This window comes from Strongylocentrotus purpuratus, unplaced genomic scaffold (assembly GCF_000002235.5).
Source record: "Strongylocentrotus purpuratus isolate Spur 01 unplaced genomic scaffold, Spur_5.0 spur5_scaffold_17, whole genome shotgun sequence".
NCBI classification, from domain to species: domain Eukaryota; kingdom Metazoa; phylum Echinodermata; class Echinoidea; order Camarodonta; family Strongylocentrotidae; genus Strongylocentrotus; species Strongylocentrotus purpuratus.
Genome location: NW_022145602.1, coordinates 21,342,621 through 21,369,778, shown reverse-complemented (window position 1 = coordinate 21,369,778; position 27,158 = coordinate 21,342,621). Strand labels below are relative to the sequence as shown.

The window sequence follows — 27,158 nt, the reverse complement described above, 5'->3', positions numbered from 1 at the left end:
ACTGGACAGGTGGTTATCTCATCAACTCAGCTCTCAGTTAACATAGGAAAAAGAGGATTATGGGGGACCATGCAATGGTCACCGATTAGGCATTGTTTAATTGTTATATAGAGGGCGCAAGTAGTGCAGTGGGCCTTTAAAGCTAATCTTGTGCCCTGGTATGAGAATCGTATTTTGAGTGAAAACTGCTCTGATTTATTCTGGATTGTTTATCCTACAGTAGATTGGTTGTTTGAACCCGTGAAATAAAAAAAAACGCACAAGAACTTACTTGGCATCATCTTTGATAAAAATCACAATTCTCAACCACACAGTGACCAGTGTCAAGCACATGGTGTCGGCCCTACTTCCCCCCCCCCCCCCCACTCCGGGGTCGGAATGACCGCATGCGCATGTTACCAAAATGTCCGGTAAAGGGGTACTTTTCATGCCCCAAAGTCCGGCTCGTACATACACAAAATTGACTTTACACACCGGGCTTAAGGGGTGTTTTCGAAAAGGAGGAAACGCGCTTGCGTACCCTAAATAACACAGCGGGGGGGGGGGGGGGGGGGGGGGGGGGGGGCTTACTTACTCGGATTGCCTTATCTTTATTATGCTCATTTCTCTACCAGTATATATTTTCTACCAAAATTGTTTGGCACATGTCATTTATTTGTAATCTTGAACATTCAGTGTTAGTTTCGTTGGATTCTGGAAAAAATTATTTTCTATATTTACCAGAATTAAAATGTATCTTTAAATTTGAAAAAAGCTTGAAATACCAGTACATTCTACTTGACATGTTCACTTCTATGTGAAAATATGAATGTTAGAAACACGGAAGAGGTGAAATGATTTACAAACTTGTGTCTTCACTATATTTATTTAAAAAATCGGTTTGATCTGTTGTCCAGTAGAGAATACATCTTTAGTTATTTTATCTACACAATAGTACAATAGTACGATACAAAATAAATAGTTATCATGTTTGACAGTCTGCTGAAGAAGGCATACATCTTAGAACAGCACCGACTTGGTGCAATAACGATCATCGAGTACATGCAAACAAACACCCTTCGTAATCTCACTTATATCCTTCAGACCTACGTTATAGGCGGTGTCAGACACAATTTTCCCAACCCGCGGTTTTCCAGCGTCATATATGAACGACTCTCGAGGCCCAACTGCGTTCCAACCGTCTTTCGAAAAATTTCATTCGCTTTCCTTTTGTCTGAGAATGGCAGCTTTAGCAGCTCTTTCTATCAGGAAGACAGCAGTATCATCTGATAGGAATGGATAGCTATTTCCTGAGGGAATGCCACATAGCGACAGGTTTTCTGAGAGAGATTAGCATCTGATTCCAATGGCTTAGTGATGATCCTTTGGCGTTAGCACCAATTAACACGTGACCGACGCTGGGGGTCTTACCACCCATACCAAACTGAGCTACAGTAATACGTAGGGTGACTTTCTAGAAGAGAGAGACAGAGAGAGAGAGAGACAGAGGGGTGGAGACAGTTTAGCAGTGAATGCTAATGGGGCATTGAGACAGTTTGGTAACCAATGGGGTGTTTCACAAAGATCTTAAGTCGAACTTAACTCTAAGTTGGACTTAAAAATTATGGAGAGCCATTTGTCAAACACGCCCGAGGCGTGGCCGAGGGTGTTTGGACTGTTCCAAAGGTACCGAGTGTAGGTAATTTTACTAATGCCCGAACAAATGATGTGCATTGTTTGTTTTATAAGATTATGTTTTATTTTTTTGTATGAAATTATGTTTTGTAACATGATTTTACTAATGATCGGTCATTAGAATTGGATAATGACCGGTCATTATCCAAATTACGCGTTAAGAGCGACCTTCTATATTATACAGTACAGATAAGGGAAGGGTGCCACCATTTTTGATTAATTATTCTCTTCATTTCTATCCTGCATATTTTTATAACGATTGAAAAGTTTTATTAATCAAAAACTGTTTTTTAAAGTCAACAGTTGCAGTCTCACGATTGAATTGACATGGATTACCATCATATGATTAAAAGGAATATAAACATATAACGGACCAAGAATTAAATACAAAAACATACGATTATAAAATATAAACATTTTCAAACTAAGTCGATGTATCATCTGAACCTTCTTGTACCGGTACTTACAATGAGAGATAATGTGAAATAATGAGGGAAAGTGTGAAAAAATAGGCTATATTGATATATAATTTCTATTTGAATAAATGCCTTCTTACCTCTAGAATGGTCGATGGCACAGAAAACATCATAGCCTCATTAAAGATAGGACACGTTTCACTTCTTTTCATTGATGTCTTCTTTTTACTTATCTTCTTGCCGTTCTGTAGAAGGTACACTTTCACAAATGGATCTGCAATCAAAATAGAAGCATAGATGTGATTTTATTTGATTGTTGACGTCATCTTTTCACCTATCTTCTTGCCGTTCTGTAGAAGGTACACTTTCACAAATGGATCTGCAATCAAAATAGAAGCATAGATGTGATTTTATTTGATTGTTGACGTCATCTTTTCACCTATCTTCTTGCCGTTCTGTAGAAGGTACACTTTCACAAAAAAATCTGCAGTCAAAATAGAAGCATATATGTGATTTGATGTTGATTTGATTTAGTTTGATTGTTGATGTCATCTTTTCACCTATCTTCTTTCCGTTCTGTACAAGGTACACTATCACAAACGAATATATGGATAGAGATGTAAATTGTGATTCGATTTGATGTAATTTGATGTGATTTGATTTCTTTTATCTATTATATTTTATTGAATTGAGCTACATTTGATTATTTTTCCGTATTATCAATTAACTGTAATTTGAATTAAATGTAATTGCTGTTTTTTATATTGGATCTTTGATTTGGATTTACCTAAATGTAATTCTGTTTCATTATATCCAATCCTATTTTGGAAGACAAATCGAGTTTCATATAATGTACCCGTCATTTTGATTGATTTCTTTGCTGTTGGAATCAGATTAGAATTGATCTCAATTGCAACTTACTTGAAATGTAGTTTTAATTTATTTGAAAAAAATGAAAAAAATGACTTTGTTCATGGTTATAATAATTCACCTGAACTCAAGTACACTTGAAATGTTTTACGATTATTTGTAACTAAAGTCACCTGATACCAGTTCATATGAACGAAATCGAAACTATGGTTCATTTTCATACTAATAATGGTGTTAACCCTGGAAAGCCTCAGGAGAATTAATGAGGTTCTTCCTGAGGGCCCTGCAATTATTCCCCTAGCAACTGTCAGATACCCATTTACATCTCGATGGAGTGGGGCAAATGTGAATTAAAGATAGAATAGACCTTTTTCGTAATGAAACCAAATATAATGCATACGTTTTGTGAAGTGCCTCGTTACGAATTATTTTATTGATATGTTATGAATAATTTTATTTCAATATTCACAATGCGACTGCATACATGAGTTGTTGCCCCGTAGGACAAACACCATGGCTTGCCCTGCCTAACTACATGTAATATATGTATTTTGCATTCTGACTACTGAAATATAATTATTCATTACAGGTGAACGAAATATTTGCATTGAGGCACTTCACAAAGACGTATGCATCAGGTTTGGTCACATTACGAAAATGAACTTTCGATATTGGTGTTTAAAGCCCCTCTGCACTAGTTTGGCTAGGAGGGATTAGATCTCCCTGCATGGTCATTGACAGGTGGTTATCTCATCAAATCAGCTCTCAATTAACTTAAGAAAAAGGGGATGGGGGACCAATGGTTACCGCTTAGGCATTGTTTGCTATATATTTCTAGTCATTCCTGCTTGTACAGCGCATAGAGAAACTTTTGTTTATTATGCGCTTTATAAATATTGTATTATTATTATTATTACTATTGTATAGAGGGCGGAATTATAAGTAGTGCAGTGGGGCTTTAATTGAATGGAATAGATTTTAAATGTATTATATACCTCCTGATTTTTTGTTATCACTCCATATAAGGCCCCTAGCTTTAACGATGACCACGGTAAGTCGCTCAGCTGTTGGAAGATAGCTCAGAGAAAACATGATGTCTCCTAGGTTCTCTGGTTTCTGTATGAAAGAAAACATATGTGACAATTAGTTTAATTACGACATATCCAAATGGTATTTATTTTTTATTCAAATTAAAGATAAACTTGAGTTCTGGTAAAAAAAAAGAAAATGAATTCTCACAGAATCTAACGAAACTTACACTGAATGTTCAAGATTACAAATAAATGCCATGTGCCAAAGAAGAAAATGTATACTGGCTGAGTAATGAGCATAGAAACAAAAGGAAATCAAGATAGTACTAGCCCCGACGCCATTTGTGTTGTCCCACATACATCTTTCTCTGTACAGTGATTGTTATTTTACTAAGACTGGATCAAATTTATGATGATTTTGATGACTTCAGAACCTTTCATTACACATCAATTCTTACATGCTTTATGATCAACTTTTCTGATCCATTCCACACCTTTTCTTTCACAATGCAATCGCATTACCAGAACTCACCTTTATCTTTAAGTAATTCAGTTTCTTCATTTGAAAGTTAAACACAATAAATAAATAATAATATAGAGTATTTGTAATGCGCCAACTCCATATGACTAATTATGTTCGAGGCGCATGGAGAAGAAAAACTATAAGTACACACAAATACACAAAAAATGAACAACAGCAATAGCACCTACTTTCGAAAAATCAACCTACGCACTTGTAATAGCCTTGTGCGTCCCTAATTATAATATGCGAATGTGAAAATGATACATTACGTAATCCGTACATGATTTCTATAGGACATGGAATAAACACACAAAACAAAAAACAAAAGAACAAACGAATGATATCAATGGAGTCAGCTGACGTAATGAACCAACAAAATATTCAATTTTAATGATAGTAGTACTAATAATAGCTTTGTTTACAGAGGAAAGAACGGGGAAAGAACCATGATCATTAATAATGCTCTCTTTATTATGCAAAACAAATCCGAAAGAAAAGAAATTTATGAAAAAGTGGTTACTTTTTGCAAAGTGTTTCTGATTATTTATTTCTTCTAAAATTGTTTTGCCAAGTAAATCTGGGATATCTAAAAAAGTGAACTGCAATTTGTAACTGATATCTATAAATGTATGTTCTTACCATATATGTTGAATGGCCAAGAATATCATTTTGAAATTCTGCATGTATGTATTCTTGTACACATATGTGAAAGATTTTATTTAATAAAGGAACCCTGTGGGAGGGGAAAACAAATTTAATGACGCTCTTCATTGGGGCCCTGAAATTATTAATACATTCAGTAATTGGCAGGTACCCATATGCACCTGGGTGGAGAGGGGTTATTATACAAATAATACACAGCAGTGAGGGCAATAGTATCCCCTCTGGCGTGTTTCTATTCCAAAGGTAACTTGTGTGGGTAATTTTAATAATGCCCGAATACAATAATGTGTATTATTTGTTTTGTAAGATTATATTTGATTTGGTTCATAAAATGATGTTTTATTACATGATTTTACTAATGACCGGTCATTATCAAAACTACGTGTTAGGCAAAATAAGTGCGTGGTCACGTGTACGCTTTTAACCAAGCATTTGATTAGGATCCACGTCATCATCTTATAAAATGGATTAATGTTTTACCAAAAGGACTGTGGCGCCGGGGATGGGATTCGAACCCTCACCCTGTTGCTTTGAGAGATAAGTGAACGAACCGCTATACCACGACACGATTGATATGGAATACCCTCTGCTCTGCTCCACGTTTGTGGAATTCTCTTGCAGCCTCCATTCGTTGCATCTCTGAAATTACTTTGTATAGATCAAAATTAAAAACCATAAATGGAAAAGGCATATTCAACCTACCAACCTAGCTCTTAAATTGTTACCTTACTTATCTTATGTTTGATAATTTCGCTTTTGTTCTCTTGTCATTTCTTCGTTTAGTTTTACCTGGATAAATATTGTAAAGCGCTTTGATATAAATCTCTTATGAAGAGCGCTATATACTCTCTAAAAAAATCGAGAGATCACGGACGTCACTCCTCTGGAGAATGAAAATGTAGTGAAAATAGAGTAAACATTCACTCTTTTCTTCTTAGAGAGCACTCTAAAACCAATCGATTTTCACTCCTAAACAAATGATCACGGACGTCACTCCCAAGAAAGTGAAAATAGAGTGAAAATTCACTCTTTTTTTAAGAGAGTAAGTAGAAGTTATGAGTATTATTACCCGTCGCTTCGTGAGAGTATAAAGACACCCAAACTCACTTCATTAGAATCGTGAAGATTAAGCCACGTGTTAAAGGGTCCATGTTGCCAATCAATGTCCTCTAGTTGTAGCTCGGTCTGGCCTATCTCCTCATGACGAGCATGTCTATCGTAGTTCATCACTGTCAATCGTAATGTTCGGCGGGGTAGATCCTCCCATCGGACCCGCATTGAAAACCTTCAACATTCACAAAGAAAAACATCCAATAAGTCAGAATAACATGTGTAATAAACACCATTTATGATATCGTTTACCACTATTGGTTTACGAACAAAACAGGTTTATTAAACGACAGAAATTTATTAAACTACAGGTATTTTGTTATACAGTAGGCTTGCGGGTGCACCATGTGTGTGTGAGGGAGAGAGGGGGTTGAGGAGTCCTGAAAAGGACTCTGACTCGGTAATCTTTCTTGGGGGTGTGTATAGTCCTGAAAAGGACTGTTTGTTATTCTTAGCATATAGTTTTAAGGAGAACTATAGCGCTTGGAGAGGATATAGGATATAATGATATAGGATATAATGATATAGGATATAATGATATAGGATATATGATTTAGGATATATTTAGAGACTGAAATAAAGGTACATTTTCATGAAGTTGACTTAAAAATCCCAACAAATCTAACTTATTACAATTTGAATAACTGTTGAAGTAGATCTTTGGGAAAGAAATATTGGAAAATCACATTGACGCAAATTTGTTGGGCTGATGCGATGCTTGATGAAAATTGTGCTCAAACAGTGCACTGCCATCGATGATGGTAGGCCTAAGTACTGCGCTTTCAATTTAGTGTGGAGTAGTGTGTGTGTGTGTGTGTGTGTGTGAGAGAGAGAGAGAGAGAGAGAGAGAGAGAGAGAGAGGCAGGCAAAGAGATGGAGGCAGATAGAGAGAGAGAGAGAGAGAGAGAGAGAGAATAACGAGAAGGGGTAGGATGAGATAGATAAGGTGAAAGAGATATTATCATGTAAAGAGAGCGAGAGGAGAGAACTAAGGAGAGAGATATTAAGGGAAGAACGAGAGGAGAGAGATAGAGTGTGCGTGGGTGAGAATCCCAGGGAGGGGGGGGGGGGGCGGTGGTAAAGAGGAGAAAAGGTAGGGGACATATTAAAAGAAGAGATGATGATTGAGAAAGAGAGAGAGAGAGAGATAGAGTACTGGTAAGGAAAGAACGGAGGAGAGATAGAACGAATGAATCAAAGATGGGATGAGAGTAGGGCAAAGCAAATTTCAGTCGGGATGATTTATTAGACTGGTGGCTTGCTACGGTCCCATCAGTCAATATTGGAAGAAGTGAAAGTCGATCAAACCTTCTACCACTTCACTCCAGACAAGATGAAATTGCATTCATGTCTGATGAAAAATGACAGTATACGGAGAGAGATACGAGATTGCAAAGCTTCTTACAGATATGACGCGGTGAATCGTGGTGGTTTACTTAACGATCTGTAATACGCTTCATATCTTATAACAGAGAGTTCTGTGCATATGCGCATAGGAGCTGTGTTGCATGTGCACAGTTGCCTTGCATTTACACGTTATCAAAAACCGCTGCGGTTATGACCTCTTCATACCTGACCGAGTCTCAATTGAGAAAAAAACTGTTAAATACCGACGGACATCTTAGGAATCGTAACAAGTCAGAACTTTATATAAAAGAGAGGGTAACAAGACAGTGAAAATGGAGAAACGAGAAAGAGAGAGAGAGAGAGAGAGAGAGATAGAGAGAGAGAGAGAGAGAGATAGAGAGAGAGTGTGTAAACACATATGTATTTAAATGTATAGACAGTCAAAGCACAATAAATATCATGAAAAAAATCCCGGAATGAATGAAAAGAAAAGAAAAAACAGCAACCTAAGAAGGAATTATATATGTATAATCCTGCGACTATCTAGTATATTATTAGTCTCCTTTCATCGATAAGTAAGCCTGCATCATATATGTCTGCTGTCAATACCATGGTTTCGAACAATGTAAATATTGTTAAGTTCCGTAAGGTTTCCAAAATTATAACATCGATACCTTCTGAGCCTTCTGCATTTGGAGTCAGCAGGGCGGTATTCCGCATGTCGCTAACTTGTATGGCAGGTAATGCATGCCGTGTGTTTCTGAACGTTGATGAACGTCCATACAATACAAGGATTGGGTAACTTTGTCTCAGATTCTGCAACAAAATCCTGAATTTGGCTCATGCTGCAATCATAAATATAAATCTTTACCTCAGTCTGGAACCCATGACTTTTACAAGCCGATCACCTGTCTGATTATCAAGATATTTATGATAGGAAATCGAAATCAAAATTTTGCGTTGTCCTAACGGATTTCATAACACTACAGTCTATTGGGCAAAACGAGGATGGTAAACCGGTCTTTCAAATGTTTTTACTTTTTGAGGCACTTCATGATCATTTTGAAGCCCAATTTTGTTTGGGTTTCAATATTATACCAATCACAGACACCGATAACACGTAGGGTCGTGCAACTCAGATTTGACATTGTTAAACGATGCATTTAACCACCCCCCCCCCCCCCAAAAAAAAGAAAATTAATCTAGGTCTGAAAGATCGAAACGTTATTTTTACCTTTCATTGTAGACCGGACTGAAGCTTCTTCTGTATATCTTCGTTTGACCTTTGACATCGTTATCTGGGTCAAGATAGAGTGTGACGTAGGTGTCAGAAAGTGCCGCCCCTTCAGGTAAAGGTCGAAGGTCACGAGCCTGTACCACGGTGACGATAAGACGAGATGGATCTGATGAATACTCGATAATGACCTCAACCTGACCCGCTCTGTCATAGAAAAAATGAATTTAACAAAAAATCAATGGCAAAGAAAGAAAACGAAAAGATAATGATTATAATTCGCACATGTTCTAGTACAAGAGATATCCAAAGGGCCTCCAAAGTACAGTCACATCTATAAATGGCGACTACCTACAGTGGTCACTTATGATGCCCCCCTTTAGGATGAAATGTGTTTTAGAACCTGTCTATAAAGGCCACCTGTCACCTGGCAACTTCTACTGTTTCCCTTGGGTGGCCTCCATAGACAGGTTTCGCTGTAAGGTCAATAATTTAAAGTGCTAATCGTTCAATCAAGTGATCATGTCCCATTCTACTACACCCGAGTTGAAAATGGTAAATACAGATCAATAACTTGTCAGATGCCGTCAGTGTTGTGGCTAGAATTTGAAATTGAACACATTGTCAGCTACATACTAACTACCCCCACCACTAATAAGAGGGTTGAACTTTGTATTTTCTGCCAAAAAAGAACTTAATTTAGCCAGTTCACGATTCATGATTTAATGTTCAGGATTGAAGATAAAGGTTGTATTGTCCATGTACTACAATGTATGCGTGAACTGTATTAATCATAAGGGAGTGAAATAATTCAGTTGTCAAGTTCAAGTTCAAGTTTATTTCCACATTTGTTTAAAACGACCAAAATAAAAGCATTCAACATGGAAATATATTTGTATGTATGTAATATACATAACACAAAGATTCAAAAAAAATATGTACTACTCATAATGTGGTTGGAATACAAAGGCCAACATGCCTATCAAGGAACTCTCATACTAACTAATATTACATAAAATTATTTATATATCGTGCTTATTCATAATGGAAAAACATAAAGAAAATTTACAAAATATTTTAAAAGATGATTGCAATACACATAAACAGCATATGACTAAAAATTTGTTTTCCATTGACCACAAATAGCCTCTTATTATCGTTATTATTATTTTACTTAAATGTTATCCCCATTGTGGAGCCTAAAGCTGCTCAAGCCCTTTTTTTGTTCATGTCATCTTTGTCATCAATGTCATCACTTTCAACTTCACTATCATCATCACAGCATCCTCCTCCTCTTCATCATCACTATCAAGATCATCATTTTCATCACCACCACCACCATCATTACTATTGAACATCAGCAGCAGCAGCATGACATCACTGTCATCATCATCATCATCACCATCATCATCATCATCCCTGTCATTATTCATATCATCATCAATATCATCATCATCATCATCATCATCATCACCATCACCATCATCATCATTTTCATCATCACCATTATCATCATTTTTCATCTTTGTTAAGATTAATGTAGTATTTATGATCCCCACTGTCACTGTTTTAACCATAGTAGTATTAACCATCATAGTAGTTATCAATATCATAATATCATCAAACTCAATTCACCCTCCCTTCTCCCTATCTTTCTGTCTATCTCTCTCTCTCTCTCTCTCTCTCTCTCTTTATGAATTAAATATGAATGCTTGGATGACCGTGCGTGCGTGAGCGTTTGTGCGTGTGCGCGCGTGTGGGTGTGTGTTGCTCTATCTCTTTATCGAATGATACTAATGATAATTTTAGCTCTCTCTCTCTCTCTCTCTCTCTCTCTCTATTTCTCTCTCTCTAATATTTATTTCGTAGCAGCACGCTCATGTTGACTAATTCATAACAATAACATTGCATCCTTCATATATTGTTCTCTTCACTGCTCAATGAAAGCACTTTGTGAGAATCTAAATTGATTTTAGCATCATGTGTAACGAAACGTGAAGTTTAGCTTTACCGATCACGTGACCAGTACGTGACATACGACACGTATTGACGCCCTTACAACCAATGTTAACGTTATGTGATGAGGCTTACTGTCATTATAATTTCTCACAATAGTTATTGCAGTTGAAATCGACGTTTAGATAAACAATCTTAAATTTGCTCAACGTAGTTTCATTTAGATGATACAAATCTTGTTGTTGTTGCATTGTTCACACAAATATGTGTTTGTGTGTGTGTGTGTGTGTGTGTGCTCTCACCTCAGCATTCTTGTGGGGTTTTATGTGCGCTTTCACATACCCCTTGTGAGGCATTTTTACTTTGTGGGGTATTTTTTCAGGACCCCACAGAGTAAAGTCTTTCAAATGACTGTATATTCGGTGTCCTATGCCCTGCGGGGCATTAGAAGTGGTACCCCATAAATGACTTTTTGTGAGCGTGTGCTAAAACTTGCACACTTTTTTATGGTAACATCGTAAGCACACCGCCGGGTTGTTATCGCCAGGTTGTACATACCCCACTAGTAGGGGACCACAAGGTATATCTGGAACGCACAGAAATACCCCACAATCAGGTGCCCCACAAAGGCCCTGATGTGAGAATGCGTGGGGGGGGGGGGTGCATATAAGAGCTATAATGGCACATTGTGGTTAGACGAAATGCCTTAAATTGTCCAAATTAACAGAGATAAAGACAGTCCCAAAATAATGGCATAAAACACCTTTTAATGAAAGTTTCGAATTATGGTTTCGAATTATGACTTTGTTATTCTGATTCTCTGACTATTGTTGTCGTTTCATCTTGAGCCTAATTGGTTATGAATCGTGATAATAACCAACTGCCCTATACGGCCTACGTACACCCCCTAGGGTCGTGTAAAAAGCCATACAATCGTCTTATAACTCGTACATGATCAAGAGAGAGAGCGACAGAGAGAGAGAGAAAGAGAGAGAGAGAGAGAGAGAAAAAGAGAGAGAAAAAGAGAGAAAGAGAAAGGGAAAGGGAGAGAGAAATAGGGAGCGGGATTGTGTGTGTGTGTGTGTGTAAGAGAGAGAGGGAGAGAGAGAGCAATCGAATAAGAAACTATGTCTATTAGATTTCCAGCCAGGCTTTTGAACTTGCACATTCGTGCCTGACTAAAAGTCAAGAAAACCTTTCCACAAAAACATGCATTTGCAGCTACTCCGGGATAAATTTGAGTCACCCCTAGATATTTTGTATTTGAGATGGGAAGATGTGTATTATTATAATGAAGGCAATCATGAAAGTGAAATAAGATCGAACCGAAGCAGGTGATATTGCGTTTCAAGAAGGCCGCTGTATGACGTCATCATTTCTTTGAAGTGCCCTATGTCCTGCGTGTACCGATCGAAAGGGTCTTCCTAGGAGCGCGGGTCAAGATTTAACAGTCTGTCTGGCAATTCTTCTTCACCCAGTTCTGTGATGGATAGTCATTTCAATCATTTTGCATACAGCTTTGACTGTTATTACGTTTCTATGCAATTGTGTTGTATGTGCTTGTAGGTTTGCTCAAGACTTTAATTCGAATTAGAAGGACTAGGTGATGGACACTAATGTATCACAAAAAGGGCACTGGCGCTTTGATAATGGTATCGAACACCGAACCTCCAAGTTACAATGTTACTGCTCTCTACCACAGAGCCATTATTCCATCCCCATGTGATTGTTTACGTAACTGCGAGTAAAGAATCAATGAAGCTTTGAAATGTGGATGGGTTTTTTCTGACCCCCCCCCCCCCTCAACACACACACATACACACTCACACGCAAGCTCAGTCATTTTACAAGTCTTTTATCGGTACAGGTTCGACATTAAGTTTGTTTATTGCGAAGTTTATCTAAGTTAGATGTAAAATGATTGCATACAAAATCTACAGCACCTGCCAAAAAATGTGGGGCGACCAACTACTGAAAAATATAGAAACTTGTACATACGGGATGGATATTTGTTTGGTTTATAATAACGTTTGATTCTTTTTATTCTCTGCAATACATATACTTGCAGTAACATTCGCCATGTTCAGTATTGATTATTTTTCGTCGTAGTATAATTATCCATTTTGTTCTTTCTATTTTTTACCTCACATCTTAGCATTTTGTCACGGAATAGATTTTCTTTAAATCTCGCTAAGGAGAACAAAATAGTCAAATTTTAGTTAAGCGATGGAGGGATGTACAAGTAATGTGTTATATATAGTAACACTCTGAATCCACATCCATTATGAGCCTGAAGCACATTCATTCATCAGTCTTGTTTGCAATGCTCTCCGTTTTCCTTAAAGAGCCTGCATTTATCAATCCCCATCTCTTTACTCTCTCTCTCTCTCTCTCTCTCTCCCTCCCTCTCTCTTATCCTCTTCTTCCAATTCTATATCTCTAGTTTTTATCTCTCCCTCTTTCCCTCCCCCTCTCTCTTTCTCTTCTCTCCCTCTCTCCTCTCTCCTCTACCGCTCTTTTTTCTCTTTTTCTCTCCCTAATCGTTTCTCTCTTTCCTTTTGACTCTTTCTCTTTCTGACTCTTTCTGTCAATCTGTCTGTTTTCCCAATTTTATTTTTCTCTCTGCTTCCCCTCTCCAGGCGCGGATCATGCGGCGGGGGAGGGGGGGGGGGGGATGGGGCGACCGGGCCTTTTTCGTTCTGTCACTCATGTATCTATCTTTATTTTCTATCTGTACTCTCCTCCCATCTCTTCTTTTTCCCTCGGTGGTCATGCGTGTGTCTACTATATCTCCAGGCTTATTCTGTTACATACACTTGTGTTTCCCGTCACTGTCTCTTTCCATCTCTTCACTGTTTGATTGATTTCTCTTAGTTTATCAGCATGAAGTTTAATCTGTATCTACGATTTATTATAGTTAATATTATGACAAGATTTTTAAAGACACATACGAGTGGGCTCTCAATGGGAATTTAAAGCCTCACTGTCCTACTTGTAGGTACTTGCTCCCTCTATATAGAAAACTTCCCCAATCGGTGCCTGTTGGTCCCCCATAATCCTCTATTTCTTATGTTAGTTGAGAGCTGAGTTAATGCGATAGCCACCTGTCAGTGACCTCGCTGTGTGGTCTATTCCCTTCTGGCCCAGTAGTATTGACAGTCTTTAACACCATTTGGGTGTTTACCCAATAACAGGTGTTGTCAATCACCAGGATTAACCTGTAGTTTTAAGACCAACAGGCCTTATTATGTGTAATGCCTTGCATACCCCCAAGCGGTAAAGACATTAAATCACTTTTCCCTCACCCGGAGACTCTCCGAGAGACTAGGGGGTATTAAATGACAGACCTACATGTTTGCTGTGTGCAGACTTGAGACACACATAAAAGGTTTTACCACCAAATATGGTGATGGCGACTTATGGCCTTCTGCACATGGAAGCTGACGACCCTCTTCCTTTAAGAGATAGTTACTCATATGCACCGGTATGTTTTTATAAAACAGAGGTTGTGGGGTCATGGGTGCGGTGATGATGATTTCGACATATAAGTGGTTCAGTGCTTTTGATTGGCTAGTCGATGAATTTTTGGTGACCTATACTTACGTGCTAAATATATTTTCGTGTACCGATGATTCTGACGTCACACTCGTAAGGGATTCACTGCTGTAACACCGAACCAGCTTGCGCATGATCGCATCCTCGTCAGCTAGGTCACGCGCGTCGGCATGCGCGTTGTTATGATTGAGTAGTTCCGGGGTAACGGTAGGTGGCGGCATACGAGATTCCTGTGCTGCGGCTGATATGGCTTGTTCTGCCTTGACGAAGAGGTTTTCATATTGGATGAACTGTCCTGTCTCATTCACTGGTATCTCCGTGCTCTGCGTGACCTAGTTATGAATGATAAAAAAAAACATATTACATCAATGGCAGGCTAGAACACTGCTTAACGCGAAATGAAAACAATAAATGTTGGGTGAAATTTACCCAAACAAAAGGTAATTTTGTGTCGAAGAAACTTTGGGGAAATGTTATGCCCAATGTAGGTAACTATAGTCTTCCCCAAGCGTGACCACGTTTTAAAAAGGTGAGGTATAACAATTTCTAATCACTGTGTAATAAAAAAAAATATCATTGACAAGATAAACTTAAAAGGTCGTATACTATTCCCATCTCTTCTTTTCTCAGCTGGTCGGTTATTTTGATTCAAGGGCGATCAATAATTCCACTTCAGTAAGCTCAATGGATGGATGTACTGGGCTTTAATAGATTTATGTACAGACAATATGTAGTCGCTATCATAAACGAGTGCGTTTATTGACCAATATTTTGCCTAGAATCAGCGTTCTCAACGCGTCTTTCAGGCAAATTTTTAAGGTGAAAAATGCAAAGATTTTTTCAAACGTCTTTAGATATTGGCATATTGTAACGCCGAAAAAAGTGCGTTTTTAATGTGACATACAGCCAGAATCACGTTTCCGAGACATGATAAACGCAAAGCTGTTTTGAACCCCACATACAAATCGGACCTTCACATGTTAATTTCCGGTTCGGAGGATAGCGCGCCATGTGTTGTGTCATGTCGTTGTACAAACATGTGTTTGCAGTTGACCTTCGAGAAACTGTGAGCTTCCCGGGTCAAACGGCGCAAAGCAGCTGCGCAGAGACAAGGCCTTTATATTGAATCGTGAAGAGACGATACGCGACATCCCGCAAATCACGTTCGTATAGTGGGGTTCTATATGTACATTTCTAGTGGCATGACACATAAAACAAACTAGCCTCTGTTGGCGTATAAAGGCTCGTTCAAATATGACTCGGCAAACCCTCGGCTGTTTTATTTTAATGATAGCGTAAAGTGTATACGCTTCTACATTTCTACATCGTATAACACAGAGTTTTGATTTACACGTAAACAAACCGCGGCGGAAATTTTGCTGCGGATTTTTTACTGTGGTTTACCGAGACATATGTGAACAAGCTTTATTCTATATAATATCTGCTTGGAGAGACTTTGCAATCAAAATGTGGGTAAATAACAAAGTACATGTAATATAACTAGTTCTATGTCATTTATTTTGCTTTTGCCCATGATAGAACATAATTGCATTCCCTTAGGCCTAACAAAAAGAACATGTTGTATTGCCCTTTAGGTCCCAAAACATGGATCGGTCGGGCGATTTTCTTTTTTCTTTTTTCTTTTCCCTCTTTGGGCTGATATTTCTTAGTTTTGAATGCTTTAACACATATTTTTTTGTATTCATTAAACATTTTTTTTTTAAACGTGAACGAAAAAATAAATAAATAAAAAGCCGACCGTAGATTTCAAGATTTTGGGGCCAATCGCAAAGGGCAAATTCGGCAGTCTCTTTTTACTTGTGAACATAGATCATAACCATGTATTTTATGTGTATTGTTTTCTTAGACTCAGAATGTTATTCGAATAATGCAGAAATATGAAAGAAACTATAAATGTTGCCACTTTGAAGAAGAAATGGTGATCAATTTAGCCTTTCAAATGACTTCATTTCTCATGCAAAACATAATATAATTAATAAGTATATTACAAAAGAAATATACAATAAAACGACAAATGGAATAGAAATAGCATGCGGGAAAGAGGGACTAACTAGAAACAGAGCTTGTTGAAGTGTTAGTTTTACAATATATCTTGAACAAAGTATACGAAGTACATTAATAAATAACGATAACAAATATGTCGCAAAGAAGTTATCGATATTTTGAGGGAAAAATACAAATTCCTGTCCTGAAAAGGTGTACAAAAGATATGTAAGATCAGATGCTTTTTCCGAATAGAAATAGTGTACCTACTTTCATTCAGAATCCAGATAATAATAATCCAGAGGAAGAGAGGAGAAATTTATTTGTGCGATTAATACAGCCATTACTCGAGTTACCATGGTAATGCCATGGTAATAAAAAAAAATCTCCCACCTTACCACCCGATGTGAGCCTGAGAGATATGCCAAAAGAAGGTCTTTCCGTTAAACATACTTTTTTAAATATCCGATTGGAGGGGGGGGGGGGGGGGCAAATTACTTTTACAAAATATGGGAGTGAATTGAACCATAGAGCCAATTAGAAAATGATCTCTTTGTTTGAACCAATGTCTCCATGGAAAGTGTGTTTACATAAAAAAGGAGAATGTTCAGTTTTTTTCTTCTTTCTGTTACAAAATCCAATTCATATGAAGCATCGACATTGTGCTGTTTTCCAACTTGAGGCGAATTGATGAGAGAACTGTCTGCTACAATTACAAGCATGTACCAATCTCATTTGCAAAATCTGTATAATACTGATTGTACAAATGAATTTTAAATTGCAAGCACGATCTGAATTTGATGAAAAAACAAATAATTCAGGAAGGATCGAGGCACATGAATCGGTGCAAGAAAAAGAACAAGGGATATTGTCGAGGGTAATATTGGCTGAGAAGGAATACTTGAGTTTTGGAATACCTACTAGTGCATAATGCAATTTCAATAGAAAGATTGACAATTAAGAATCTTCTTGAAGCAGCCTATTGCGTAGATATGGGTTATGAAAAAAGTCAGTCAGTAGAATATTCATTTGTTCTTACAGATCGGTATATGCGTAGAGGATCGCATTGTGTATTACGTTTTATTATGGGGTTTTTTGCAAAATATAAGATATAGTTGAAGGATAAACTTAAAGAACTTTGAACGTTGGTAACATTTAAAATATGATCTTTGAACGGATTCCCAATCTCAACGACATTGATGAGGTTTCCCTGGGTAAACAAGCTTATCACAATTATATTTTATTTAAGTTAAATGGATAGTTGAGTTCTCTTGCAGAGGGCGCTACACAAAATATTTCATTGTGAGATAATGAAAAACTGAGTGTCAAATTTGAAAGAATATAATATTTAAATGACAAGATAATCTTTGTTTTATCAAAATCGGTTCAGATATGACGATTTATAATACTTGTGTACCACTCCCGGCCCCCCCCCCCCACTCAGTGTTATTTAGGGTACGCATATGCTCGTACCCTCTTTTTGAAAGCACCCCCTATCTGAGGACTGCCAACATTTCCGAACCCCCCTTTCGCGGGCTTTTTGCGGGCTTTTCCTGCCTTGGAGACCCCCCTAAATCAAGAAAAATGCTCAATGTACCCCCCTAAATTCGGAATAATTTCTCAGGATTCCAAAGAGATGAGAGAAAAAAAGAAAAACACCCCCTTTTTAAAGAAATCTCCGGGTGAAAAGTCAAATACACCCTTTTTTTAAACAAATCTCGGGCCGGACTTTGTCGCACGAAAAGTACCCCTTTACCGGACATTTTGGCAACACGCATGCGGTCATTCCGACCTCTGAGTGGGGGGGGGGGGGGGGGGGGGCGGGGTACCACTACAAATATTAGATATTTTGAAAAATTTGAAAAAGCCGTTGAAAAAATGAACGCCTTTTACGTCGTATTTCAGCCAATGCCAATGTTGGCTCTTTTTTGGCATTTTCGTGTTGCTTAAATTACCCACAATTAGTCGGCTCATGTATTGTTATTTTTAATTAAATAATTAATTAACGGTCACCGTGTTTTTTTTAAGTGGAGCTGAATTGGTATGATCGTATTGGCTAAATTTCACACATTTTGGGGTCTAAAATTACCTTCATAGCAATTTTAGGTTCTAAAAGGGCACTATAAATGTCATAGATAAGAATATGAGCAATAACCATTCACTTTGAAGGCATTTACGGTCTGAAATCAGAACTCAACTATCCCTTTAAAACCAACGTATATTCGATATTTAATCCATAAGATGATTTCACCATGCGTCTGTAATGTTTAATACATACATAATTTTTTGTTCAATGAGATAAATTCCCAGTTATATCTTGCCCCATTGAATATTTAATTTACTTACTCCTGTACGAGTAATATTGGAACCGTCGGGTTCCCTCAAACAATGGGGTACATTTACACAAATCAATATACAATTACAAGGAAAAACTCATTCATCCCTGTATGAAGGGCTTATAAAGCCCTTAAGACTTTTTTTAGATATGGCGCGGAAACCGCCCCCCCAAAAAAAAAGCAGCCGCTATTGCATTTTTTAAATGAATTTCATGTTTATGGCAATGAACTAAATAGCAACTGCATGCGAGCAACAAATAACTTGCGCGTTTTCACTAAGCTAAGTGTTATACGATGGAAAAAATATCAAGCGTCTATAACTTAACGTCATTATAAAAGACCACTGATGTTTTGCTGCGGCATATCTGCACGAGCCTCACCTTTGTTATGATATTAAACCGTGCATACTGTTATTACTATTGTCAGCTCGTCGTCAGTTTGGCTAAGAGCACGATGAGGGCATATAATAACAATCAATCGAGAAGAACATCATTTTCTCTGAAATTTGTCGTATGTAATATTGGTTTTAATAAGGAAGGCCAGGGGAGGGCAAACATCACAGACCTCACAGACCTAACTACGACCGTAAGCTAACATGTCATTGGTAGAGAATTGCCAATATAACCAGGGACGGACCCTTGATTTTATAAGTGGGGGGAGGGGGGAGGGGGAGGGGGGCTCGATTCCGGAATAAAACAAATTGAGAGCTAACAAAAGAGGTAATCACATTTTCCAGTTACCTTTTTGATTGATAAGTAGGGGCGTGGTACATTAATAGTTTGGTTGTTTTATAATCAAGATATGCCAACTGGGTCGTACAAGGGGTGTGTGTCATGGCTGTACCCCTTTCCTCTCTCCTGAGTCGATATTAAGCAAAAGCGTTGTAGAAGAATAGACTGGGGGCTTGGGGTTCTCGTATTCATTCTCTACGCGTGCCTTGCATTGTGGGAGGGGGTACTTGAGCCCCCTGAACACCTTTAAAGACCGTCAACACTACTGGACCAGAAGGGATTAGACCACACAGCGAGGTCACTGAAAAGGCGGCTATCTCATTAACTCAGCTCTCAACTAACAAAAGAAAAAGAGGATCATGGGGGGTCAACAGGCACTGATTGGGGAAGTTTTCTATATAGAGGGAGCAAGTAGCTACAAGTAGGACAGTGGGGTTTTAAAACCGCTTCTAATACTAAAATCAAAGGTTTTAAAGTGATGAGTATGTGAAATGCTGGTAGAGGAATCAAGGATTACTTGAAGGTCACACAGACTAGAATGTTATTAAGAAATTATAGCCAATGGCAGAACAAATCGTAAAATTGGAGGTTGAAATAATAACATCGGAGAGAAGACGACTTTTAAGCTCGTGTCAACCTGATGTGAGGGGCATCTTCATCATTTTCTTTTCATCAGAAATTAGAAAAAATAATATTAAAAAAAGAGAATTTAATAAGAGAAATAATATAACGATTGCAAGCTGTGTACTATAATAAAACAATAATTATTTAGCTTTAAAAAGGCTTTACACTATTTGTGGAAATTTACAATAACCATTGATTAATATTTGGTATTGTTTTGTAGTCATTGTACTTTAACGATCTATTCTTGATAATTTACTCCCTTTATATTAGATGCAGCATGACCACTTAAATTGGGGGAAAACATAAGGAGATAGCTTCTGCTGCCCGTGACTATTGACATCACCTGGTAAAGTAAATCTTTGCACTTTTTCCTCTCGATAATAAAGAAAGGAAGCAGAACGAACTCAAAGAAAAGAGAATTGAATGAGAGAGAATGCGTGTTAAAGAGGGGGAGAGATGGAGAGTTGGACAAAAGCCTACGAGAGAAATCAAACATTTGCAAAGTGTGATTTTTCATTTTGGTCACGGGAATGTGAAGATTATATTTCAGGCACGTCCGTCCTTTCCATTTTTAAGTACTCGTTAAGATGGACGCAGAAAAAGACTTTTACTAAAGAAAAGGGTTGGAAAACGGAGAGAGACAGAACGGTAATAAAGGGAGCAGAGAAAGGAGGGAGAGAGAGAGAGAGAGAGAGGGGAAGGATGGACTTAAAAGCAGTTTTAGAAAAAAAGATATTCGGAGAGGGAGAAATTGAGTTTTAATAGTTCTTGAAGAGGCATCAAAGAAAGGCGGTATGAATATCGAGGCAAGGTGTATGCAAGATATACAACTATATTAAACAAGAGAGGGATGAAATTGTTGCAGAGAATGATTGAAATAGAGAGAGAGAGAGAGAGAGAGAGAGAGAGAGAGGGGGGGGGGGGACAAAACGCTTACAGAAAAGAAGATATTCGGAGAGGGAGAAATTAAGGTTTAATAGTTCTTGAAGAGCCATCATGAACACGCGGTATAAATATATAGGCAACAGGTACAGTGAGACAAAACTTCGAAAAACCGATTACAGGCAAAAACAGGGAATGACGTTTAAAATGTAGAGCCATCAATGTTCAATGCGAGTCAGTGTGTACAAAAGGCATGGGAAAAAAAAATTCAAAGTCAACCCAATATGCAGTGGGTCAATTATTATCAAAATCCAATTCAGATTAGTAATGTAGAATACATTCCGAATGACAAACATATGAAATAAATGTATACGCCTTAATCATTATTCAGATAGAAGATCGTCCCGGAGATTGCATGGCAGTAATTTCTGGAAAATTGAAACAATTTTATGAGATGGTAGGGGGGGGGGGGATACACCATGTGAATCAATGAGTCTCATTATTATATGCTATGCTTTAATATAATAAGCATGGTATATAAACAATATATGTAACCACAAACGAACCAATCAGACCATTGTCACCAACGAATAAGTCTATGCAACAATACACATGAAAATACATCCAGATATCTAGATGACAATTATTTTCAATTTGGACTAAAAGAGTCCTTTTCAGTTTTTCCCTTTTCTTACATGAATCAACGAAAAGGTTCGTGGGCTATCTTTTAACCGCTTAGCTTTGCTCGTGGATGATTATAATAATAATTGTCATGAAATTTGGGTAATTAACTATATGAAATCAATTAGTTTTGAGGTAGGCACATATAGGTAACGGAATGGACGACCTTGTAATGTCATTGATTATTATACAAGATATACGAAGAATAGAACAGCCCGCTAGTATTCGACCCTGTCTTACGACGATACACGGGAATGTAATCGATATTCTAGTCGTCTGCGGGATGACAAGATATAGGTCACTATGTCGCGTTATTTGGTATCCACTCGCTTGCCCAGCGAAATAGGATTTTGCGCCGCATTTATTTACATTTTGAATGTCCATTTGTTGGATTGAAATTTATCCGCTTTCATAATGGACACACACCTATACACACGCACCCGCATAGACACACACAGAAACCCAACGCCCACTTGGACAGTGATATTCTATCGGACAACGCATTCTGTGACAAAATTATTCACTATGTTTGGAGAATGAGAGAGAGGGGGAGAGAGAAAGAGAGAGAGAGAGAGAGAGCGCGGAAGCGGATGGATAAATGGAGAGAAGAGAAGAGAGGGGCTGTAGATAAACACAAAATGGGTTAGATATGAAAACATAAAACATACAGAGAAAAGAAGAAAGAAGAGCGGGAGAGAGGGAAGAGAGAGAGAAAGAAAGAGAGAGGGGGGGGGGGAGGTGGGAGGGAGAGATGGAGAGAGAAAAGGAATAGAGACAAATTGAGAGAGAGAGAGAGAGAGAGAGAGAGAGAGAAAGGGAGGGAGAGAGAGAGAGAGAGAGAGAATAAGATATATATATATATATATATACATAGAGAGAGAGAGAGCGAGAGAGAGAGAGAGAGTTTATAAATAAAATGTTATGCTAAAATGCTAAAATATTAAAATACTGGGTTCTATTTCGTCATGAATGATGTAAACATTATTATTGTGATGAAAAATATACTACCTATATACTTTATCTTAGAATTAACTCTCTAAAATGTTTTCATATTTGACTGATATCTCAATCGAATTTCATTTGCTTTTATAGTTGGACACCAATCATAATGACAATCGGTTTAAATCAATGATCAGATTAAAATTCTGCGTGTGTACGTTTTCGCCTGGAGATCATTTTAGGGCCATTTAGAGGTGTTATTATTGTTTATGGGTGCCGGATGTTTAGCGAGACTGTCTCTTGAATAATTCAAAGCACTATCGTGTCTGCAATGTGGTTGGTTTGTGGTAGGAGCACTAGGAGGCTGGTTTGGGAGTTCTGTCCGACTGTTCTAACATCATTTTTTTTAAAATTTTTTTTTTTTGGGGGGGGGGGGGGTGGTTTCACAAAGATCATAAGTTGAACTTATCTCTAAGTTGGACTTAACAATTATGGAAAGCCGTTAGCATCTTTGAAAATATTTTGTAAAAAGTTATTTTAAAAATCATAAAATGTTGATTCGAATCATTCATATTTTTGTATTATCAAGGAGATGTCATGTTCTTGATGAGGAATTTATAAAAAGTCTAAAATACTTGAATCTTCGTTTTTTAATATATTTTATTTTAAGGCTGCAGATGGCTCCCCCTATTTTTTAAAGTCCAACTTAGAGTTAAGTTTGACTAAGGATCTTTGTGAAACAACCCCTAGTTTCTATTCTCATGTTGAGGCTCGTTTAGATATGACGAGGTTAGACGTAGTGTATAATTAATACCGCCGCCGCCGCCGCAAAAAAACAAAAACAAAAAACAACAACACTTGTTTTCGACGTGTAATTAAATAGCAACGGTGCGGAACAAAGGTCTTGAATGAATTCATTGAGCTCTGGTTATAAGATACAGAAACTTCCAAGCGGGAAAGTAAATACAATACAAAACAAAAATATGAAAGGACGTAATGTTTGACATTACGGCTTCGATATTGTAAAGTCTTAAGTTTCAATATTCCAAATTGCCCTAAAAGCCTTTCTCGGTCGCTACGCTCGCTCGCAAGCAATTTTTGTTTGTTAATGTTACTATACAAAAAGTTCCCTGTGTCGTCGAAATACTGTGTTTTTCTTCTTTGCTCATTTTTTGGACAACTGGTACTGGAATGCTAAATTACTCTGTTTTAAAATCATATTACTTCTTTAAAAAATGTACCTTGTTTGTTTGTACAAATACCTCTTATTAGGAGGCGTATTAGTTCCTCAGTGGTAGAACAGTGGTCCCTTAACAGGCAGGTCCCGGGTTCGAAACCAAGTCGAGCCGTTAGTACCCTTTGGTAAGGCATTAATTCGCATTACCAAGTCCCTCGGAGAGGACTTGAATCTGTCGGTCCCCTGGTTGCTTAAATGCAAGCCTACGCTTTTTCAGCAGTCAAGCAAAACATACAAATAAACCAACCAAACTATTATTGCTATCGTGATTAAAAAAAAAAGACTCAGAGGACATGCCTTCCTTAGATGACGGGGATTTAAATGGATATCCCGAACGTAAAAACTTGTAATTGACACTCATGTTTAAAGAATATTAGCAACATCCAGGGGGCTAAAGCGGGGGCTTAGCAGCCCAACGCAACGAGTCATGAGCCGTACTTTAAGGTGTTATCATGACCACGTTACTGTGTAGCATTAGTGTATTGCCTGCATACTCACTCATCTCAAATAATGTGTAGCTGCGACCTGAAGAAAACAAAAATGCAAAGCTGACATTTTGAAAGGTCTTTAAGATAATTCCTGTCCTATTTATCGCCTTGTCCTCTACATGGAAATCGGCTTATCAATCTGGGTTGGCAATCGTATAAACCAAGCCTCAAGACTCTAATCATACCTTGGGATTCAAACCTTGGACGTGGGTTTCAAGTTATACATAACTTATTCCCCCCTCTGCAACTATGAAGATGAATTATGTTCTATATTTGATATGTTATTAAAAAAAAAATTATTTATGAATTTGTCTGAATATGAAAGGCTCTGTCCAGCTACAGAAGAACATTGACAGTTGCATAATTAACTGGGGTCAAATAATATATCTCTCCTAGATAACGATGATTTCTTAAGATTTGTCTGAAACAGACTCATTGTGATTGCTGAGGAATCGACACAGTCCGGGGTGTATCCAGCATAGGTTTAAGACGCCCTATGCCCCCCCCCCCCACTTGAATTTCTTTAAAACAACACGGAGAATTGCTATTGATGATGGGGCGGTAAAAGTAACTAAAATCACTCTTAAGGCTAGTTCAGACATGACGGGGTTCACCACCATGAGAAAAAAGAGAGAAAAGTGTAAATTATTGACGACTGCGCTAAAAATAGGACTTGCACGCATTTACCTAGCCATGTGTTATATGATTCAGAAATTTGAATCGTAATTACGTCATCATAAAACATATTTTTAACACGCAGCAGTTTCGCTGCGTCAAATATTAACGAGCATCAATAAATTGGAGAGCGACCTTTAAAAAAAACAAATCTGAAAAAATAGGATATATCTAATTAGCTCCCACATCATTTGAAGTTAAAAGAAAACAGATAAAGAGTAGATGATAAATGCATTCAGGCTGAAACATCAAACCTTGAAGAGATAATTAATGAATGAACAATTCTTTTGAACGCCAACCAATTAATTACTTCCGAAATTGCACAGTAACCTATACATTGGGAAAGAATGATTATTCCGGAAATTAATTGGGTTTTCTGAGTGAGAATCGATGTGCACAAATCGCTTTTTAGAAAATAATTGTCGTCATTTCCGTTCTACTTCATAACAACTAGATAGCTACATTTTTATCGGAAAGTGAAGCTATAAAGTGCCACAAATCTGTTGTTGGAACTAGAATTAGATACGAGTGACCGTCCGAATATTTTGTCACAAGTGAGTTGAAGGCATAGAGATATACACTTAAGTTAGTAGTATATATCTCTATGGTTGAAGGTCATCTACAGATATGACAAGAAATCATAAAGATCCGATCTGTTTTGTTTTGATGTTGATTAATGTACTATTACTAGAATACTAGTTTCTTTTCTATGTAAAAGGTTATATCATGTTTTGTATGGTTTTAAATCAAAAATAAAATGAACTTGACTTGAACTTGAGATAGGTCGTTATGATCAATTATGATATTACATATCTATGTGCTCCCTTTTGACTTTGGGTATTATTACCCTGGCTCTTAGGTATGTCCACTATCAGAGCTTTAAACAAAAATACATTTCATTTTCTCTGGTAAGGAAAGAATATTGAAGCTGAATATATTCCCATATGAGGTAACGGGCACATTAACAATAAAGTGTGAAATAAAGCGACTCTAAACCTGGGCTCAAGATTTATGGCTTAATACTTCGCTACGGGTAATTAAATTCCAGTAAATTAGGTTTTGGGGAATTGGATTTCGTCCAAAGAAATCCCGTTCGGTTTTATTCAACTATCAAGATTGCCTTGCAATTTATTCAAACACCATAATGAAGTATCGGTCTCGGCTAATCCAGATGAAAATAAACTTGCTATTTGATTCCATAATCAATTTGATATTTTGAAACCAAAAGCTTATTAGTGTCGACTGCTGCTGAATTTAGAATTTTAAAATCCTCGAGTGTGGTTTGTAATATGAGGCCTATGTGTGAGGAAAGGAGGGTACATAGCCCCGGGAGTCAAGGCTGCTAGGATGCTGGGGTCTTGGAGGGGCGCAAGAGGTGTGCCGGAGACCTGTGGCAGGGATGCTGGAGAGGGGAGGGGAGCTCCTGAGATGCCGGAGAGGTTCTGGTGGGGTGCTGGAGGGATGATGTAGGGGTGCTGAAGAGGTGCGACAGGCATTTTTGTGTGGATGTTAAAGCAACCGTATTTTAAAAGCGAAAAGACCACCCCGTCTAAATCGAAGAAAAACAAATTATACAGAAACAAATAAGGCCCTGTTATGAATCGTCAGACAATTTTGGAGTGAAAAACGAATACCTTTGGTGCAAACCTGTAATGCATAAAAGACTAATCCATTGTCTATGAGTACTTATCTTCTTAGTTCCGTACCGTGATCACATATCATGCTCAAGACTTAACATTGTCTTTCACATCTAAACTTATTATAATTATTTAAGCTTGACTGACTAGCTTGTAAGGTTAGTTATGATTGTCACGGTTATGCTTTAAATTTGATACTGCTTTGGAAAAAAAACCTAATTAAGCAAATGAATAAATAAATAACGTATTATATGAGTTAAAGAATAAATGAAAACATAAAAAATAGTTACATTTTAATAGCCTAAATATAGTTTGCAATGTATTATTTGTGTGTTATTTATGCAATATTTACTCCAGCATTGTGTACTAGTAGGGGAGACGAGTATATTATCATTCTTTCAACGTGAAATCCTTCTCTATTCGATTATCCAGCATATCTAACTTTCGCCCTCAGCATCCCAGCCCACCTCCTGGATGCTCCATCTTTCATTCCATCAATCTATATTGGGCTATTAGTATGTAACGTGATATAGTTCACTACCATG

At 37.5% G+C, this 27,158-nt stretch overlaps 1 protein-coding gene across 1 annotated transcript; it reads right to left on the bottom strand.

Annotated features, from left to right (window-relative positions):
* Nucleotides 1-764: 764 nt before the first annotated feature.
* LOC115925107 (synaptotagmin-12-like) lies at nucleotides 765-26,472 on the bottom strand. The gene is made up of 7 exons (XM_030988303.1): nucleotides 26,365-26,472; nucleotides 14,428-14,711; nucleotides 8,869-9,075; nucleotides 6,285-6,462; nucleotides 3,956-4,076; nucleotides 2,231-2,364; nucleotides 765-1,453 (listed from the first exon to the last, which is right to left on the bottom strand). Exons 1-7 carry the CDS (start codon nucleotides 26,470-26,472, stop codon nucleotides 1,283-1,285), a joined length of 1,203 nt encoding a protein of 400 aa, XP_030844163.1. The 3' UTR covers nucleotides 765-1,282.
* Nucleotides 26,473-27,158: the final 686 nt, after the last annotated feature.

Bases quoted from the DNA above. Each gene is read 5' to 3' on its own strand.
- LOC115925107 (XM_030988303.1), bottom strand. From the start codon at position 26,472: ATGCCTGTCGCACCTCTTCAGCACCCCTACATCATCCCTCCAGCACCC. The intron at 14,712-26,364 runs GTCTCCGGCACA...ATTCATAACTAG, and splicing joins CTCCAGCATCCCTGCCACAG to GTCACGCAGAGCACGGAGAT. The intron at 4,077-6,284 runs GTGAGTTTGGGT...TCTTTCATACAG, and splicing joins ATCTTCACGATTCTAATGAA to AAACCAGAGAACCTAGGAGA.